The sequence below is a fragment of the Bufo bufo genome, chromosome 10 (genome assembly GCF_905171765.1).
Source record: "Bufo bufo chromosome 10, aBufBuf1.1, whole genome shotgun sequence".
NCBI classification, from domain to species: Eukaryota; Metazoa; Chordata; class Amphibia; order Anura; family Bufonidae; genus Bufo; species Bufo bufo.
Window position 1 is genome coordinate 129,711,520 of NC_053398.1, and position 14,364 is coordinate 129,725,883.

The 14,364-nt window shown below is 43.6% G+C and overlaps 2 protein-coding genes across 3 annotated transcripts in view; one reads left to right on the top strand and one right to left on the bottom strand.

Moving 5' to 3' along the window:
* Positions 1-14,364, top strand: part of LOC120981117 (fatty acyl-CoA hydrolase precursor, medium chain-like) — a 675,808-nt gene that overhangs the window by 162,164 nt on the left and 499,280 nt on the right. The gene's annotated exons all lie outside the window — the stretch shown is intronic.
* LOC120981114 (fatty acyl-CoA hydrolase precursor, medium chain-like) overlaps positions 6,154-14,364 on the bottom strand; it is a 63,131-nt gene continuing 54,920 nt past the window's right edge. The window contains exons 11-12 of one of the 2 annotated variants that reach the window (XM_040410607.1): positions 6,504-6,576; positions 6,154-6,409 (exon numbers count right to left, since the gene is read on the bottom strand). In XM_040410607.1, the coding sequence (XP_040266541.1) occupies positions 6,223-6,409; positions 6,504-6,576 (260 nt within the window). In that variant the 3' untranslated portion in view covers positions 6,154-6,222. The remainder of the gene's footprint in view (positions 6,410-6,503; positions 6,577-14,364) is intronic. The other variant, XM_040410606.1, reaches the window with a different exon arrangement.

Consider the following 14,364-nt stretch of genomic DNA (forward strand, 5'->3'; position numbering starts at 1 on the left):
TAAAAAACAAACCAAAAAAATGACTCCTAGACTTTAGAGATACAAATATATTTATTTTGTTTTAAAAAGGATAATATAGTCTAAAACCTAAATAATTGTAAAAAAGTAGACTTATTAGGTATCGTCACGTCCGTAATAATCTCCTCTATAAAAATACCCCATGACCTAACTCCCCAGATTAACACGGTCCCAAAAAATTTTTTTTAACGGTGCCAACACAGCTATTTTTGGCACTTTTCCATTTCAATCCGTTTTTTCCGGTAACAAAGCAAGGGTTAACAACCAAACAAAACTTAATATTTATTACCCTGATACTGCAGTTTACAGAAACGCCACATTTGTGGTTGTAAACTGCTGTATCACTAAAAGGCAGGGCGCAAAAGGAAAGGACCGACATGGTTTCTGGAAGGCCGATTTTGATGGCCTTTTTTATTGACACCATGTCCCTTTTTGAAGCCCTCCTGATGCACCCCTAGAGTAGAAACTCCCTAAAAGTGATTTTACAAACTTTATTAACCCTTTAGGTGTTCCTCAACAGTTAATAGCAAATGGAGATGAAATTTCAGAATTTAAATTTTTGGTATCTTTACCTCACAAAAATGAAATATAGAGCAACCAAAAATCATATGTACCCTAAAAATTGTCCCAACCAGTTTTGAATACCTTGAGGGGTGTACAGTTGTGGCCAAAAGTTTTAAGAATGACAAAAATATTAGTTTTCACAAAGTTTGCTGCTAAACTGCTTTTAGATCTTTGTTTCAGTTGTTTCTGTGATGTAGTGAAATATAATTACACGCACTTCATACGTTTCAAAGGCTTTTATCGACAATTACATGACATTTATGCAAAGAGTCAGTATTTGCAGTGTTGGCCCTTCTTTTTCAGGACCTCTGCAATTCGACTGGGCATGCTCTCAATCAACTTCTGGGCCAATTCATGACTGATAGCAACCCATTCTTTCATAATCACTTCTTGGAGTTTGTCAGAATTAGTGGGTTTTTGTTTGTCCACCCGCCTCTTGAGGATTGACCACAAGTTCTCAATGGGATTAAGATCTGGGGAGTTTCCAGGCCATGGACCCAAAATGTCAACGTTTTGGTCCCCGAGCCACTTAGTTATCACTTTTGCCTTATGGCACGGTGCTCCATCGTGCTGGAAAATGCATTGTTCTTCACCAAACTGTTGTTGGATTGTTGGAAGAAGTTGCTGTTGGAGGGTGTTTTGGTACCATTCTTTATTCATGGCTGTGTTTTTGGGCAAAATTGTGAGTGAGCCCACTCCCTTGGATGAGAAGCAACCCCACACATGAATGGTCTCAGGATGCTTTACTGTTGGCATGACACAGGACTGATGGTAGCGCTCACCTTTTCTTCTCCGGACAAGCCTTTTTCCAGATGCCCCAAACAATCGTAAAGAGGCTTCATCGGAGAATATGACTTTGCCACAGTCCTCAGCAGTCCATTCACCATACTTTCTGCAGAAGATCAATCTGTCCCTGATGGTTTTTTTTGGAGAGAAGTGGCTTCTTTGCTGCCCTTCTTGACACCAGGCCATCTTCCAAAAGTCTTGGCCTCACTGTGCGTGCAGATGCGCTCACACCTGCCTGCTGCCATTCCTGAGCAAGCTCTGCACTGGTGGCACTCCGATCCCGCAGCTGAATCCTCTTTAGGAGGCGATCCTGGCGCTTGCTGGACTTTCTTGGACGCCCTGAAGCCTTCACAAGAATTGAACCGCTTTCCTTGAAGTTCTTGATGATCCTATAAATTGTTGATTGAGGTGCAATCTTAGTAGCCACAATATCTTTGCCTGTGAAGCCATTTTTATGCAACGCAATGATGGCTGCACGCGTTTCTTTGCAGGTTACCATGGTTAACAATAGAAGAACAATGATTTCAAGCATCACCCTCCTTTTAACATGTCAAGTCTGCCATTTTAACCCAATCAGCCTGACATAATGATCTCCAGCCTTGTGCTCGTCAACATTCTCACCTGAGTTAACAAGACGATTACTGAAATGATCTCAGCAGGTCCTTTAATGACAGCAATGAAATGCAGTGGAAAGTTTTTTTGGGGATTAAGTTAATTTTCATGGCAATAAAGGACTATGCAATTTATCTGATCACTCTTCATAACATTCTGGAGTATATGCAAATTGCTATTATAAAAACTTAAATAGCAACTTTTCCAATTTCCAATATTTTTGTCATTCTCAAAACTTTTGGCCACAACTGTAGTTTCTTAGATGGTGTCACTTTTATGGAGTTTCTACTCTAGGGGTGCATCAGGGGGGCTTCAAATGAGACATGGTGTAAATAAACCAGTCCAGCAAAATCGGCCTTCAAAAAACCACACGGCGCACCTTTCCTTCTACGCCCCGATGTGTGGCCGTACAGTAGTTTATGGCCACATATGGGATGTTTCTGCAAACTACAGAATCGGGGCAATAAACATAGCATTTTGTTTGGCTGTTAACCCTTGCTTTGCTACTGGAAAAAATGGATTTAAATTGAAAATTTGCCAAAAAATAGAAATTCGCAAATTTCATCTCCATTTGCCAATAACTCTTGTGCAACTTTTAAAGGGTTAACAACATTTGTAAAATCAGTTTTGAATACCTTTTGAGGGGTGTAGTTTCTAGAATTGAGTCATTTTTGGGTGGTTTCTATTATGTATGCCTGAACGGGTCCCTAAAATTGGGGTTTTTGAAGATTTCTGAAAAATTTCTACATTTGCTTCTAAACTTCTAAGCCTTGTAACATCCCCAAAATATAAAATATCATTCCCAAAATGATCCAAACATGAAGTAGACATATGGGGAATGTAAAGTAATAACTATTTTTGGAGGTATTACTATGTATTAGAGAAGTGGACAAATTGAAACTTGGAAATTTGCATTTTTAAAAAATTTTTGGGTAAATTTAGTATTTTTTAAAAATAAAAATGAATTTTTTTGACTTCATTTTACCAGTGTCATGAAGTACAATATGTGACGAAAAAAAAATCCCAGAATGGCCTGGATAAGTCAAAGCGTTTTAATGTTATCACCACTTAAAGTGACACTGGGCAGATTTGCAAAAAATGGCCTGGTCCTTAAGGTGAAATATGGCCGTGTCCTTAACCCCTTAAGGGACTACTTACCTTACACCTGTTTTGCAACGTTCAAGCCTGCACCCGGAGATACTTCATGCACTTGAGCCTCCGTTATATGCTATTTTGACATTTTCCTGTGCCCAGGGAACGGACTCATACCCTGTGAGCCTCCTGAGATGTTGTTATTTTTGTTTTTCCTTTTTTTTTCACAACATTATAGACTATTCTGGTTTTCCCAATACATCACCAGTCTTCAGAGGAAAAATTACAACCCTGTTGTCGCCTTTTGTCACATTTCGTTGCCTGAGATATGTTTGCCTAACCCATTTTACTTTCAGATACAAGGAGTACAAGAATGGTGTTATGGTGTTATTTCCTATGCATGCATGCTTTCCCTTCTCTTATATTTTACAGGAAGACACAACATCTAGTGAAAAATGTGTCGGTTGACACACGTTTTACCATGGAGGTATGCAGCGTCCCACTTGGAACACTTGGACACGTGGAACTGCAAATGTATTGCTTCATTGTCATTGCTGTATTGCATGTCATTTTGCATTGCTACATCTGTTGTATCCCTATTCATAGGCTGGTCAAGTGTGCTTTATACATCCCACCACTAAATGGGGATAGCACCACCCTGGGATATCTAGCCCAGCTCAGGTCTAATCTGTGTTCAGTTTTTTGCCAGTTAGTGAGTGTGCAGATCAAGCACAAGTCTGCTCAGGAGTGAAGTCTAGTCCAAGAAGGGACAAAGTAGAAAAAGGACTTAAACCAAAGGATAATAGCCACTACCCAGGCATCACTTTTGGGGAGTCTAGGTGAAGGATTCTCTAGCCACGGGCTACCTCACCAAACTTCACTGGATTTAAAAGGGACCGGAAGCGAAGTCACCTACCAGTAAGAATTATACTGAACCACAGCCTGAGTCAGGACCTAGTCAAAACCTATTAACAATGGATCAACAGAATTCCTCTATATACCCAGAGACTGTATTCTGTCTGGATGTATATGCTGCAACTAAAACCAGCTACAGTAAAAGTTGTGAGTTGTATCCTACCACTGTCTACCTCATTCTTCAATACTACCACTACAACTGGCTGTACCACCATAAACTGTACCGGCGTCACAACAAATACCACCAAGGGACCCAGCCGCCACAAGCACCCTAGACACCGCTGTCATCAAGGGCACCTCAACCCCCATCTTAGCTGTTGCTCCACTACCACAGAGCGTGCCCCGGAAGGTTTCGTGCTGTCTTCCTCATCACTGTGCTGCCGGCCCAGGGAGGCTTTCTGCTAACCTTGAGTAAACCGATGAACTGTATTACTACTCCCCCTCATCGGCCCACCGTGCACCTCACGTGTCGCCCCTGCGGTTCTGGCATGTCGCAAGAGCAGATACTGAGAATTACACCCAGTATATAGGATAGGAGAAGTGATACTGTGCAGTGTCCATATATAAAGAATAAGAGAAAATACTGAGGATTACACCCAGAATACAGGACAGGAGAAGTGGTACTGTGCAGTGTCCATATATACAGAATAAGAGCAGATACTGAGAATTACACCCAGTATACAGGACAGGAGAAGTGGTACTGTGCAGTGTCCATATATACAGAATAAGAGAAAATACTGAGGATTACATCCAGTACAAAGGACAGGAAATATGGTACTGTGCAGTGTCCATATATACAGAATAAGGGTCAGTAGTTCACACTCCGCATTTGTTCTGCAATTTTGCGGGAAGGGTGCAGACCCATTCATTTCAATGTGGCCTCAAAAGATGCGGACAGCACAGTGTGCTGTCCGCATCAGTACTTCCGTTCTGCAGCCCCGCAAAAAAGGCATTTCTATCACAGGGTCGGCCATGTGTGGTCCGCAAAATGCAGAATGCACACTGTCGGTATCCGTGTTTTTCAGATCCTCAATTTGCAGACTGCAAAACACTTGCGGATGTCTGAATGGACCCTTAGGGAAAGTCCTCGGACTGGCCCACCAGAATACTATATAATCCCCTGGTGGGCCCAGGCTCTGACAATAATTGACCACTAGCAGAACACAGAGGGTGAGCTCTCAGAATAATTTCCTTTGGTGGGCCCAAGTGACTTCAATGTGACCCTGAAACTGTGAACTTGGGCTAAACTCTAGATTGGGACATTTATCTGTTACACATTGCCATTTGGTTCAGCAAAATGGGAGATACCTGTGGGCACCCTCAGCCACTGCTCTAGATCGTGCGGCCTGTAGAAACTGAAACCACATTGTACACCTCATGCACTTTTCTATGCATTTTGGATGCAGTTTTATCTGCACAATCTGAATACACCCGAATGATTGTGAAAGAAAGCATCAAAAGTCCATAAAAGTAAACTTTATTAAGAACTCCTCTCAATGTTTTGTTCTTTCAGTGGAGGCCAATATTAAAGGGGCAGCGGGGTACTGTGAGGTCACTGTTAAGGGAGCGGGGTACTGTGAGGTGACTGTTAAGGGAGCAGGGTACTGTGGCAGTCACTGTTAAAGGGGCAGTCGCTGTGGAGGTCTCTGTTAAGGGGGTCAGAAATGGTGGAGGTCAGTTAAGGTCAGTGTTAAGGGGCGGGTGCTGTAGAGGTCACTGTCAAGGGGGTGGGGTGCTCTGGAACTCACTGTTAAAGGGCCGGGCTGCTGTGAAGGTCAAAGTTAAGGGGGTGGGCTGCTGTGGCAGGCCCATTTTAAGGAGATGGGGCACTGTGGGAGTGGGGGCTGGGGAGGTCTCTGTTAAGGGGGCAGGGTACTGTAGATGTCACTGTTGTAGTGGATATTGTCTTTTAATGACACACACAGACATTAAATAAAATAGATGAACTATACCCGTGTGAAGCCGGGTCCTTCTGCTAATATATATCTGCTCCTCCTGCACTAGATCATGCTGCAGTAGAAACTAGAACCACATTACACACAACATGCATTTTTCTCTGCATTTTGGATGCGGTTTTATCTGCACCATCTGAATACACCCAAAATAATGTGAAAGAAACAGCTTCAAAATTCCATAAAAGTAAACTTTATTAAGAACTGGACAAATGAATTGTAACTCTCCTAACTCCTCTCGCTGTTTGGTTCTTCCATGTGTAGGAAGCTTCTATGTCAGGATCTACAGCTCTGTACGATCAACTCCAACCGCTTTCTGGGACTGGATTTTCTCTGGAAGGGTCTCAGTCCAGAACTTGTACTTACTCTCCTTCAGCTTTGAAGACGATTTCAGATTTAGGTTCATCTCCATATAGTGTTCTTCTGTGCCGTACTGCCGCCATGTTGTGTGGTTGCGACTATTGGGGTTCCTACAGAGAACAATGTGGCATTATAAGTAATGAGCAGATAATAAGGTGACAACAGCAAATGTGTGGTCAGTCCAAATCAGAGTTATGGTCTTACCCAGTCCGAGCAAAGTTCGTCCAGTATTTAATAACCTTCCTGGTCAGGACTTCCTCTTCAGGGGTTGCAGGTCCTGAGAAAGAGGACATCACTATTACTAACTGACCTACAATTCTCACAGCAGCACAAATCTCCTTCCGAGCCCGATACTATGGTTTGGAGTGGACAGGAACTCATACAGATGGGATCACGGGAGAAGTATCTCTTAATTAAACTATATAAAACATAAATTATTAAATGTATACATACACAAACACTAAGATAAAATCATAAATATAAAATATACAAGAGGTATAATATATAATACAGAGTTGCGTGGTCAGATGTCAAAGGTCAAGTGTCTGTAATGTCTCGGCCATATGACACCGCCACACAAGTTGTTACACCCAGCTAATCGTTGGTATATATACAAAGTGAAATATAAGGATAATAAGAATAAGAACGCAGAATGTCTTGTTTACATATAGATGGAGGAATGATCTGTGTTGGTCTCAGTATGATATTCCATAAGATAACTGTATTTCAACTGTTCAAATTATACGCAAAATAGATGAATAAACTAGCGACTAGATGGATCCTCTTGAGGTGTTCAATATTTCGCCACTATGTCTTTCATGAGACCATTCAAATATATTGTGGCAAGGTGGTATACTTTTCCCTTTGATTTAACAATCCACAGCCATGTCATTCGCAGGATCTTCCCATTCGCAGGACCATTATAATAGTTTCAACATACAGTTATTGGACTGCACTCACGGTTGAGGTGTGCAGGGACTTCTCTGTAATGGCCCGAATGTGGGCGCTTACCTCTCCCTATATTCAAGGAGCGGGTGGGTGTCCGACGTGCGAGTTCGGCGTCTCGTCTGTTCCGCTCTATGCTCCCATTGTCGACTTCTCGCGAGATTGGAAGGACGTCTCCTTGTTGTTCTCACGTAGTCTTCTGTAGTGAGAGGTATTGACTATAAATCCACTTACTTTGGATCCTTTACAGTTTTTTGTTGCATGGCCATGCTTATATTTATCCAGGCCGTTTGCAAATGAGCGTATATAAAACCGGACAAGTTTCGAGGATATTCCCTACCTCTTCCTCAGTGGTTATATTCAAATTGCACAGACCTGGTCTTTTATACTAAGGCTCTGTTGAAGCAAATGAGTGGAATGGATAACTGGATTCAAAGATTGTAAAATCAGTACCCTTGCAGTTTTTCTACGTTTTTGATGAATTATTTTGCAAATAGTTGCTAAATCGGTTGATGATGATAATCTATAGATTTGTTTGTTGTTTTGTCGTCCATTTGAGTAATATTGTCATCAAATAGGAAGATATGTCATCAATATTGTCATCAGATGAAAAGGTGTACTCCAGTCAGACCTAAAACATAACTGATAACTTATCTTCTCACTATTCATATGCTTCAACGTCTTTAAATGTCATAAAACACGAATACAAAGGTTTCGCCTTTAGTGATATAGAGGGAGCAAGATGAGAATTGGGTAGGGGGCCCCACGTCAAGGGACATCGCAGTGCTGATAAACAGCCAGACATGCGATCTCCCGTCGGCGAGGGGCACCCCCCATTATAAAAAGCCGAAATCTCCAAATCTGCGTTCAGCCCTGCAGGTAGGAGACTCCCAAATTCATATATCAGTCTAGATTCCATTCTGGACATTTATGAAATATGATTGCCCCCCTCCAGTGTCTATCTATCTTCTCCAATGCCGCAAAAGGTGATTTTGTGTAATCCTTGTCGTGGAAATCTTTAAAGTGTTTAGATAATGAATGTTTATCATACCCATTCTTAATATTAGTCATATGTTCTGCTATTCTGACTTTTAATAATCTTTTTGTTCTTCCAATATACTGTTTCTGACAGGGGCACTGGATAATGTAGATGACACTGGGGGAGTAACATGATAAACAATCTTTCATTTCCCAAGAAAAGGAATTTTGTGTAGACTTAATTATGCTAGTCTTTTTGGGGAATGTTATATTTTTTCAGCCTGTACACCTACCACATCTATGAAATCATATCGGCCCATTTATGTATTGATGTTGTTGTTTTATTAGCATGTTTAACTGAGGGGGCCACTTTTAGGCCTAAATTAGGTGCCTTTTCAGAGACAGATCAAAAAGAGAATTCACAAAAAGAAACTGAATTAAGATAGATTTTACCATTTACTGCACATTCCAAAAAAAATCAGTACGGTATATTATAAAACAACATTGGCATTATCTTTTGGAAGAGTGTTGGGCCTCTAATACCTACATCACCACTCATCACTTTCACAAAGGCACCTAATTTAGGCCTAAAAGTGGCCCCCTCAGTTAAACATGCTAATAAAACAACAACATCAATACATAAATGGGCCGATATGATTTCATAGATGTGGTAGGTGTACAGGCTGAAAAAATACAACATTCCCCAAAAAGACTAGCATAATTAAGTCTACACAAAATTCCTTTTCTTGGGAAATGAAAGATTGTTTATCATGTTACTCCTCCAGTGTCATCTACATTATCCAGTGCCCCTGTCAGAAACAGTATATTGGAAGAACAAAAAGATTATTAAAAGTCAGAATAGCAGAACATATGACTAATATTAAGAATGGGTATGATAAACATTCATTATCTAAACACTTTAAAGATTTCCACAACAAGGATTACACAAAATCACCTTTTGCGGCATTGGAGAAGGTAGATAGACACTGGAGGGGGGCAATCATATTTAAAAAATGTCCAGAATGGAATCTAGACGGATATATGAATTTGGGAGTCTCCTACCTGCAGGGCTGAACGCAGATTTGGAGATTTCGGCTTTTTATAATGGGGGGTGCCCCTCGCCGACGGGAGATCGCATGTCTGGCTGTTTATCAGCACTGCGATGTCCCCTTGACGTGGGGCCCCCTACCCAATTCTCATCTTGCTCCCTCTATATCACTAAAGGCGAAACCTTTGTATTTGTGTTTTATGACATTTATAGACGTTGAAGCATATGAATAGTGAGAAGATAAGTTATCAGTTATGTTTTAGGTCTGACTGGAGTACACCTTTTCATCTGATGACAATATTGATGACATATCTTCCTATTTGATGACAATATTACTCAAATGGACGACAAAACAACAAACAAATCTATAGATTATCATCATCAACCGATTTAGCAACTATATGCAAAAAAATGCATATATACAAAGAAAACGCATCAAAAACGTAGAAAAACTGCAAGGGTACTGATTTTACAATCTTTGAATCCAGTTATCCATTCCACTCATTTGCTTCAACAGAGCCTTAGTATAAAAGACCAGGTCTGTGCAATTTGAATATAACCACTGAGGAAGAGGTAGGGAATATCCTCGAAATGCGTCCGGTTTTATATACGCTCATTTGCAAACGGCCTGGATAAATATAAGCATGGCCATGCAGCAAAAAACTGTAAAGGATCCAAAGTAAGTGGATTTATATTCAATACCTCTCACTACAGAAGACTACGTGAGAACAACAAGGAGACGTCCTTCCAATCTCGCGAGAAGTCGACAATGGGAGCATAGAGCGGAACAGACGAGACGCCGGACTCGCATGTCGGACACCCACCCGCTCCTTGAATATAGGGAGAGGTAAGCGCCCACATTCGGCCCATTACAGAGAAGTCCCTGAACACCTCAACCGTGAGTGCAGTCCAATAACTGTATGCTGAAACTATTATAAAGGTCCTGCGAATGGGAAGGTCCTGCGAATGACATGGCTGTGGATTGTTGAAACAGGGAAAAGTATACCACCTTGCCACGATATATTTGAATGGTCTCATGAAAGACATAGTTGCAAAATATTGAGACATAGTAGCGAAATATTGAACACCTCAAGAGGATCGCTAGTTTATTCATTTATTCATCTATTTTGCGTATAATTTGAACAGTTGAAATACAGTTATCTTATGGAATATCATACTGAGACCAACACAGATCATTCCTCCATCTATATGTAAACAAGACATTCTGCGTTCTTATTCTTCTTATTCTTATTATTCACTTTGTATATATACCAACGATTAGCTGGGTGTAACAACTTGTGTGGCGGTGTCATATGGCCGAGACATTACAGACACTTGACCTTTGACATCTGACCATGCAACTCTGTATTATATATCATACCTCTTGTATATTTTATATTTAGGATTTTATCTTAGTGTTTGTGTATATACACATTTAATAATTAATGTTTTATAGGTTTGAATTACATTAGAGTTTAATTAAGAGATACTTCTCCCGTGATCCCATCTGTATGAGTGCCTGTCCACTCCAATCTATAGTATATTTGCAGCTTTGAAGAGGGTGATTCAAATTGGACAAGAGCACCAGGCCAGGGTGACAGAGGGTGAGCCGTCTCACAAAACATTAACAATTCGTCACTAGCCTGATACAATGTATCAGTGCAGGTAAAATGTATCCGTTTGAAGTCCCAGGTATTTACTTTAAATACAATTGTAGCAAAATTCTCAGCCATGTTAGGCTGATTTCACAGTAGCGTTTTTTTTGCGGATCCGTCATGGATCTGCAAAAACACTTCTGTTACAATAATACAACCGCATGCATCCGTCATGAACTGATCCGGTTGAATTATGTCTTCTATAGCCATGACGGATCCGTCTAGAAACACCATTGAAAGATTGTGTCAGAGAAAATGGATCCGTCCTCATTGACTTACATTGTGTGCCAGGACAGATCCGTTGGGCTCTGCTTCGTCATGCGGACAGCAAAACGCTGCAGGCAGCCTCCAGAGCAGAATGGTGACAGAACGGAGGCAAACTGATGCATTCTGAGCGGATCCTTTTCCATTCAGAATGCATTAGGGCAAAATTGATTTGTTTTGGACCGCTTGTGAGAGCCCTGAACGGATCTCACAAATGGAAAGCCAAAACGCGGGTGTGAAAGTAGCCTAAGAAGGACTAGGTCAGGATGGTTTGTCAGCCTCTGATTGTAAATGAGAATGTCTCTGTTCACTGATGTGGCGAAACCAACCTCGCCACTGGGTTTTGGAGAGGCCTGTTTATCAGCCTCTTGCCTCAGGATTATGGCCCATACTAACTTTAAAGGAGCAGACAGACACAGCTTAAATCTGTCTTTGCAATTGTATTTTGTTATGTGAGGGTACCCAGATAGCTAATTGTATTGTATTTGTGTATTCTGAGTGCCATTCGCCTAATGATATGCACTCAGACTTGAGCTATCCGGGAATATTTTAAATGTCTGTTTGTTGGGAGGGTGTGACATTGTGTGTTTGGGTGGTGATTTCTGTCCGGTTGTTCCCACATGTGTATTGGTGATTTCCCTTTGTCCCACATGTGTATTGGTGATTTCCCTTTGTCCTGAGAGATAATTGGATTACTCCTCGGGTGTCTCCAGGGCAGAGAGGAGGAAACCATGATGCATTGTGGGGATGTGTTCTGTCGGTGTATCCTGAGTTGCTGCATATCTGTCCTGTGTCGCAGTCTTCCTTCTGGTCCACTAGGGGTGTGTCCACCAGATGGGGAGCTGCATAAATACGGGCGGGTAGCCCTCAATAAAGTGTTCCTGTTTTACCCTTTATCATGTTGAGGCTGATGTTTGGGTAACTGATCGACGCTGGGGATTGCTATACGCTGGGAGATTTGCTATACGCCCCTGGCTATAACTACTAGCTCTTTTATGAGCTGTTCCTGCTCTCTGGTTTTAGGAGAGGTTCACCCACTGGAGCCTGGAGCCTTGTCGTAGGTCCAGTGTGGGTAGGAGACGGTGAGACCTCAACCAAGCTTCGGCGGTTCGTGGGGTCTGCAGTGCGTACGGTGTCAAGTGGAGTGCTTGGAGTCCTCGGAAAGCACTAGGAGCATCTATCAACGGAGGTACCCGGTCGGGGTGCTAGGCGTTCCGTTAAATTTGGTGGCAAGCAGTGGGATAGCGTCCTAGTGTGAGGAGAAGCAGCTCGGAGACACCGTTTGTGGATTTACTAAATTGAGGGCAACGCTAGTATCCGTACAGCGCCCCTGGCTACAGCAGGATGGAATCGGCTAGTCTTCGGACAGCGTTCTATGACGGGGAGGAGGAGGCAGCCGCAGACTACAGGGATGCAGACAGAAAGGAAGTCTGGTATGATGCCCTGGAAAATGCCCAGCGCCGGCGAGGTGAGAGTCTCCCCAGTTATGAGCAGCGGCTACAGAAGCGTGTGGCGATTGCGGATGGGTCTCTTGGGAGAGCAGCCCCTGGATGACTGGGTAACAGAGCTCCAGAACCTGGTATGTAAGGAGCTTTGGCTAGAGGACTCTTACCAGGCCCTAAGGTGGCATGTCATTCAACATTCCCCCTGGATGGCTGAGCATGACAGACCCGAGGGTGAGGAGTTTGATGGACCGGGGTTACTATGGGATGCCTTGGAGGAGGACATTGATCTTGGCAGCACGGAGGAGTCTAGGTTTTGGGATATCTACGACTACCGGATGGGCATGCATGTTTATGCTGACGGAAGGGAGGTGAGCAAAGACATGACCCACCTGGTAACAAGGGAGTGGGAGCTGGAGCAGACCTACCAACACCTGCTCAGCTCCATTCATCCCCAACCTACTCGACAAGCAGAGCCAGATCTGCCCTCCTGCAACTGGGAAGACTTGCCGGCGATACCCCCTGCTTCCCTACCAACTCCCAAAGTAGGGAACTTCATTGACTGGTTCTGGGAAGACCTCCCGATGGCAGGTGGAGATGGGACCGAGGTCTCTCCACCGGCCCTACAGAGATGCTGGACGGCTGGTTCAGATCCCCCACCAACCCTGCAGGAATGCCAGGAGGAGGAGGTAAGCGATTCCTCCTCTCCACAGCCGATCTGCAACAAGGTCCTGGGGATAGGATTCCCTGACCACATCCCAGTAGAAGAGCTGGCATCTGGGCAGAGCGCAGTCGGCCTCTGCCCTCCTCTATCCTCTTATCCAGAGCCTGACTCCCCACAGGCTACCCCAGCAGAAGAGCTGGCATCTGGGCAGGGCGCAGTCAGCCTCTGCCCTCCCCTATCCTCTTCTCCAGAGCCGGACATCCCACAGGCTACCCCAGCGGAAGAGCTGGCATCTGGGCAGAGCGCAGTTGGCCTCTGCCCTCCTCTACCCTCTTATCCAGAGCCTTACTCCCCACAGGCTACCCCAGCAGAAGAGCTGGCATCTGGGCAGAGCGCAGTCAGCCTCTGCCCTCCTTTATCCTCTTATCCAGAGCCTGACTCCCCACAGGCTACCCCAGCAGAAGAGCTGGCATCTGGGCAAAGCGCAGTCAGCCTCTGCCCTCCCCTATCCTCTTCTCCAGAGCCGGACTTCCCACAGGCTACCCCAGCGGAAGAGCTGGCATCGGGGCAGAGCGAAGTCGGCCTCTGCCCACCAAGTACCTACAGCTCCAAGCTAGAGGGCAACAAGGAAGCAAGGAGTAGCAGATGCCCCCTCAACAGCTGGGGACATACAGAACAGAGCCAGGCCCCAAAATTCAACAGGTCCAGTATTGGGTTGTGGGTGGACTGCCAGACTAACTCAGATACCGACCGGCATGAGGTCAGGTATCTGGTTAGTCTTCCCTGGGAGGGGGAGATGTGTGGCGAAACCAACCTCGCCACTGGGTTTTGGAGAGGCCTGTTTATCAGCCTCTTGCCTCAGGATTATGGCCCATACTAACTTTAAAGGAGCAGACAGACACAGCTTAAATCTGTCTTTGCAATTGTATTTTGTTATGTGAGGGTACCCAGATAGCTAATTGTATTGTATTTGTGTATTCTGAGTGCCATTCACCTAATGATATGCACTCAGACTTGAGCTATCCGGGAATATGTTAAATGTCTGTGTTTGATGGGAGGGTGTGACATT